Source organism: Larimichthys crocea, chromosome X, assembly GCF_000972845.2.
Source record: "Larimichthys crocea isolate SSNF chromosome X, L_crocea_2.0, whole genome shotgun sequence".
In the NCBI taxonomy this organism is placed as follows: Eukaryota; Metazoa; Chordata; class Actinopteri; family Sciaenidae; genus Larimichthys; species Larimichthys crocea.
Genome location: NC_040020.1, coordinates 22697544 through 22703760, shown reverse-complemented (window position 1 = coordinate 22703760; position 6217 = coordinate 22697544). Strand labels below are relative to the sequence as shown.

General features: G+C 40.5%; 1 protein-coding gene across 1 annotated transcript; it reads left to right on the top strand.

The window, feature by feature from the left end:
* The first annotated feature begins 1745 nt into the window (after positions 1 to 1745).
* Positions 1746 to 6170, top strand: psma1 (proteasome 20S subunit alpha 1). Its single transcript, XM_010738663.3, has 10 exons — positions 1746 to 1868; positions 2719 to 2763; positions 2850 to 2951; positions 4277 to 4380; positions 4468 to 4556; positions 4684 to 4754; positions 4870 to 4999; positions 5208 to 5287; positions 5477 to 5581; positions 5880 to 6170. Exons 1-10 carry the CDS (start codon positions 1866 to 1868, stop codon positions 5934 to 5936), a joined length of 786 nt encoding a protein of 261 aa, XP_010736965.1. The 5' UTR covers positions 1746 to 1865; the 3' UTR covers positions 5937 to 6170.
* The last annotated feature ends 47 nt before the right edge of the window (positions 6171 to 6217 follow it).

Below are 6217 nucleotides of genomic sequence, written 5' to 3'. Positions count from 1 at the left end.
TTGGTTTAAATCCTCAACGCTCTTCAGTTCATTGTCTGCTGGGGAGAGATAGATCTCACAGTCCAGTTTAAAGGTCATGTGTGACTTCTCTGGAGTGCTCTGTGGCACAGAAATAACATACGTGAATTATTAAAATGGGTGGCATTTCTAAAAAAAGCAGACAGTACATGAACTGCTCCTGCCTTCATATCACAAGTCTAATCTCGCCCACTTGTACTGTTTATTTTTGTTGATCTATCTGTATATTCGACTGAATGATTCTGTTTCTTTGGCATAAAAGGAGGAGGATATTAAATCACACACAACGACAAAGATGTCGGGTGGAATGACACAATAAAGTTCAGTTTATTGTTGCACCAGATTTAACCTTCAGCTGATGCATTAACGTTTACTGGTGTGAGAAATGAAAAGACTGTTTCACTGTGTAGCAGTATAAGTCAAAATTACAACATAAACTTTAGATTTATACTCAACTGTTGCTTTTACAGAAAATGGAGCAGTGCAGTTCAGATTTTCATTGTTTTAAGCTGAGTTCTCTCTCATGAACACTGGCAGACGTGGAAAGACATCTGCAACTAAGATGAGACAGACATCACTGTTGTCCACAGGAAAACTTGACCATCTGTCTGGAGCTGTTCACGTCTTTCTGCAACAGAAATGAGTCTCTCATCAATGTCCACAATCGGAGTCCTCTTCTAATTTATTGCTGCCGCCTAGTGTTCATGCACAAACACTGCGCCTGTGTGGTCAGTGCAAGGAGAGACAAAAGAATGAACAGACGCAGTGAGAGAATGACTTCATGCTGCACTCTGGTCCCTGTAATAATGTAATACTGTGCATAAAGCGTAGAATGAAAGTAATCACTTTAATCATATTTTTACTCATTTTGTTTGCAATTATTTGGAAATTTACACAAACTCCCTGACAGGACATGTTGAAACCATCAAACCATGAAACCATTAACTGCAAAATCCACATTTCTTCATGATTAAAAATTAACTTAAAAATTTCACACACACTGTAAAAACGTAAATTGTGTATAATGAGCAGACATTTTATCTTAAGTGAAAATCAAATTTTTTTGTCTTCTTTATTGATTAGAGAAATAGTTTTGATTGTTCAGTATTTTGTCGTGATAAGTTGTTGTTTTTCCCAAAGTTTATTTAAAGAACAAACAAAAATAATAAATTCAGTCATACTAGTTCACATTGTACAATAGTAACATAGCATCGGCATAGTTACATGATAGTATAATAAGGATCAAAAAGAAAGAGCATGAAAACAAAAAAAGCAGAAATAAAACTTGTAATCTTACATCTAAATAAAGTTCTAGTTAGAACTGTAGTGACAGGTTACTGGTTTAAAAGATCTGCATGAATAGACATTTTTTTATTAGTAATTAACTTAAGAGACTTAAAATAATCATCAACTTCAATCAAAAATAGCTTTAATGATGATGATGAATCTTGAAATTTACATTTATGGATGTGAAATTTCCCTAATAAAATATAAAGGTTGACAATAATACATACTTTCTTTTCTTTGTATTTAAAATAAGTAATAATGTTTTTTTCCCCTAAATGCTGATTTTCTGTTTTGTTTTACACAGTATATAGTTCTCAAGTTCTTTTCAAAATGTGCTACTATATGGGCAACCATGAAATAAATGAGTTACATTTTCGGGTTCGGTTTTACAAAAGGTAAAAAAAAATTTCATAAGTTTGCAGCCAGGGACAACTTCACTCAATCGATCACTGATTTCAAATCGGGGCTCTGTTGTTTTCCCTGACTGACTCTTCCAGGACAATAAATCAAGTGAGGATCGCAGCGCAGGCGGAGGAGCGGAGACACTTGGACACGCAGAGATGGTAACTATGAATGAAATGTAAACTACGTCCAGGAATCCAACGACACATAACACGCCTGTACGATAAATAAACCGTTTTCACGTCGCGTCGTTCATCAGGACACACAGACCGCGCGGTGCGTTCAGGCACAGCGAGCTAACATTAGCCAGCTAGCCTCTGACTGCGCTGTGAGTAAGCAAAACAGCTCCAGCTAACGCTAGCCTCCGCGGACACCGGCTAAATGACGGCGTGTGAAGAAGCGGCTCACTGCTGATGATTGTCGGATGATATCGCAGCCAACGATGTTTCTAAATAAGTCTGTCTGCTTCCACGTACCGCATTAAAATCACCCGATTTAAACCCGGGGTGCTAATGAGATGGTTGGCAGGCTAACGGAAAGCGGCTAGGCGGAGTTAGCATCAAACTGAAGTCTTTTACTTTCGTTTTCTCTGCTCAGCGGCCTCTGGCTTCAGGATAATAACTCGTGTGTGTGAATCCAGCCTGACTAAACCACAGTGACTGAGCAAATCTTCGCACAGTCACTGTTTTGTTTCTTTCACACGGACTGAGTGAAATCATCTGCACTGCTGACAGCTTCGGCTAAGTGTGATGCTCGTGTCCGGTTGCATGTTTCTGTTTGGTGAGTGAGTGGCCGCACACACAGATGGGATGATGAATTATTCAGTTGTTGTAGTAATTTAAAACCCGAGTCTAGAAAAGTCCAGAAAAGAGACAGAGACGGTGTGTAAGTGAAGGAAGCGGCTCATGATGACGGACAGCTACGTAAGCTCAGCTCAGCCTGTGTTTGTGTGTGTGAACTGTGCTGGATCAAAACTCTCACTTTGAAATCATGTCTTGTTTTCATCCGTAGTTTCGCAACCAGTACGACAACGACGTGACAGTATGGAGCCCACAGGTGAGTCTGACTGAACAGTGTGTGTGTGTGTGTGTGTGTGTCATCGACATGTCTCATTGTAACATGTAAACAAAATGTTGCTCCAGGGTCGTATCCATCAGATCGAGTATGCCATGGAGGCGGTGAAGCAAGGCTCTGCAACCGTGGGACTCAAATCCAAAACTCATGCAGTGCTGGTCGCACTAAAGGTACGCTCGTCAATGTCTGCCTCATTAAAACTGACTTTATTACATTTTAAATAACTGTCTGAGCTGCTGTGGACATCCGTTCCCTCCTGTGTTGACCCAACACACACTTTACATATAGTCTAATGCAGTGTTAATTTTGTCACCCATTTTTCAGTTTAGTCTTAGTCTTGTTTCAAAGTTCATTCGTGGTCTTAGTCACTTTTAGTCTTTACAAATCATTTTTGTTCGTCATATTTTAGTCGACTAAAAGTCTCAAAATTTTAGTCTAGTTTTAGTCAAACATGAACACAGGGTGTTTTAGTCAAAACATTTTAGTCTTTTTCTATTTATTTCAGGAATTCTTTTTTGTTTATTAATTCCAGTTCACTTGTGTTCCACAGCTACCACATGAATTAAATGTCTTGATTGAATTGCCTGAATTCATCTTCAAAGCAACTTTGCTACTGTGTCTTGTCTGTTGTTTCAATACACACTTAATAAGCACTTGATTTCATTTTTTTATATTTATTAGAAACACCAACACACAAACACAAAAACAATACGACACTTACAGCTAATTTTATAGCTGAGCAGACAGATTGAAATGAAATAAAAACTTAAAAGATCACAGTATACCAAATACTGTACAGATAACACATGTTCTGAATAATAATACATCACAAAAACTAGAATAGACCAATTCAAAAGAAAAAAAACAAAACCATGTGAAAACATATATACTGTACATAAATGTTCTAATAAATCACCAAAACAAGAATAGACCGATTCAAAAGAAAAATCCATCACTAAATAGAGGTCTACAACGAGACGAGATGAAATATGTTCGTCAGTGAGTCTTTTAGGTAGAACAAGCAAACTACATATCCGCCAAAACAAGGCATTGTGACTTTTTCTCTGCTTCAAGCATGATTGCGCTGTCCGTACGCCGTGTTTCTCCTGCATGCTGTTTGTTTTCAAGCCACAGGTGCGAGAGCAGCAAGAGGATCTCAAACGTGTGGCCGTGACGTTGCTACAGTAAAAGAACTGCTGGCACAAACGCATGACAGCAAGACTGGATGTTGCTTTTTTTCTTATATAGTAGATGAAGCATGCATGACATTTTCGTCACGTTTTTATTCGTCAACAAAAACGCACATATACTGTACACACACATTTTTCGTCAGTGTTTTTAGAACATTGTATCGTCTCGTCATAGTCAAGGAAAAAAGGCTTGTTGACGAACATATTTCGTCTCGTCTGACGAAATGAACACTGGTCTAATGCACGATGCGGATGTAGTGACAGCCAAAGGACAAGTATTAGAACGTGCTGTCATGTCTTTGTAGAGAGCCCAGTCTGAACTGGCTGCCCACCAGAAGAAGATCCTCCACGTCGACAACCACATCGGCATCTCCATCGCTGGACTGACTGCTGATGCCAGACTGCTCTGGTAAGTCACAGCTGCCTCGACCGTCTCAGTGAAGCTCGTCCTTGAATCTGCGAATTATAACAAGTCTCAAATGATTGTCTCCAATAGTAACTTCATGCGTCAGGAGTGCTTGGACTCAAGATTTGTCTTCGACAGGCCCCTCCCCACCTCACGTCTCGTCTCTCTTATCGGCAGCAGTATCCTCACCTGTTAGCTTTGTTTCCTGTGTGTGTTTGTGTTTGTTTATTGACTAGTTTTCAGTGTGAGTAACTTTGAACTAAAATAATTCTAAATGGCAGCAGTGACCCTTGACTGAACCTTCAGAAACCCAAATCCCAACACAGCGGTATGGAAGGAGGCCTTATGGTGTTGGACTTCTCATTGCTGGCTATGATGTAAGTTTGCTCACTCAAACATGTTACCGTCCTTATTTATCTGGAATCATTTAGTCCCCTGTGAGAGAATAAATGTCCTAAGTCTGACCAAAGCTCTTGTTTTGTGTGTTTGCAGGACATGGGGCCTCATATCTTCCAGACCTGCCCGTCAGCTAACTACTTTGACTGCAAAGCCATGTCCATCGGAGCGCGCTCTCAGTCTGCTCGCACCTACCTGGAGAGATGCATGGACAAGTTTGCAGACTGTAAGATGACATTTCTTTTACCAGCCAGGTTCATTCATTTTTAGAAGAAACCTGATTTAACTAAGAGCCTCATATTGAACATACATGTTTTTGCAGGGCAGGTTTCATCACATTGCAGTTTTCTGTCACTTTTCTCAAACATGGTCAAAGTATCAAACAGTGTGTTCACCTTGCTGACTGATGAGCGGGATCACTGTTTTGTTCTCAGGTAACCTGAATGACCTGGTCCAGCATGGCCTCCGTGCTCTCAGAGAAACCCTCCCCACTGAGCAGGACCTCACCACCAAGGTACGCCTACTGTGCCCAGCCTGTGTTTGTGATGATGTCATTTTTTAATAAATTCAGTGTCTGTGCATTGTTATTGAAAACTTAATTGCAAGTGATAGGAAACTCTTCTATGAAATGTGACTGATTCAGTAAAACGTTTTAAAGCATGTTTTAAATGTTTACAGAACTCCCTTTATCTCGTTCTTTCAGAATGTTTCAATCGGCATTGTGGGGAAGGACATGGAGTTCATCATTTATGACGATGATGATGTTGCCCCGTTCCTGGAGGGACTAGAGGAGAGGCCACAGAGAAAGGTACTGCAAAGGGTCCAGTTTGGACTCGTAAACATAGTTTTGAATTATTTCTATGAGTTGTTCTTCAGGCTTTGGGCCACGTTAGACAGTTTGTATCGAGTAAGATGTAATTCCAGCTCTCCCTTTACACCCTTCCCTCTCCTTGTTAAATAACCAGTGGCGTACAGTTTTGCGTGTGGATAAACGAGGGCATTAAGATCATGAAAGTTTAGAGATGGATCTATTTAATACCTCAAATGTTCTGTTAGACTCTAAATATTGAACTCTGTGCGCTAAACCGTGCTTTTGTTTCCGTCAGGTCGCCCAGCCTGCAGATGAACCCGCTGCCGCACCCGATGAGCCCATGGAGCACTGAGGTGGCGCTGTCGGTTTACTTCCTGTTATGAGAGAGGGCGGGCACAAACCCAGACCAACCTGACGCTTAACTGCAACTCAGCAGAGTAACTCTTAGAGGGGGGAGGCTGTTCTTGTGATGTGCCACTCGCTAAACTGTTCATCCAAAAATATTCTGGGCTAACATCGACCAGCGTGATGTTGCTTTTGTATGAGTAAATGTACCATTCTGCTAGTAATAAACTCTTTTTTTGAATTGTGCTGCCACCTGCTATTGTAATTGGCTATGAGTGCTACAGCGAA

What these genes read in the sequence shown, in the direction of transcription:
- psma1 (XM_010738663.3), top strand. An exon ending in TTCTCATTGCTGGCTATGAT is followed by an intron (nt 4,755 to 4,869) that starts GTAAGTTTGCTC and finishes GTGTGTTTGCAG; the next exon opens with GACATGGGGCCTCATATCTT. An exon ending in CATGGACAAGTTTGCAGACT is followed by an intron (nt 5,000 to 5,207) that starts GTAAGATGACAT and finishes TTTTGTTCTCAG; the next exon opens with GTAACCTGAATGACCTGGTC.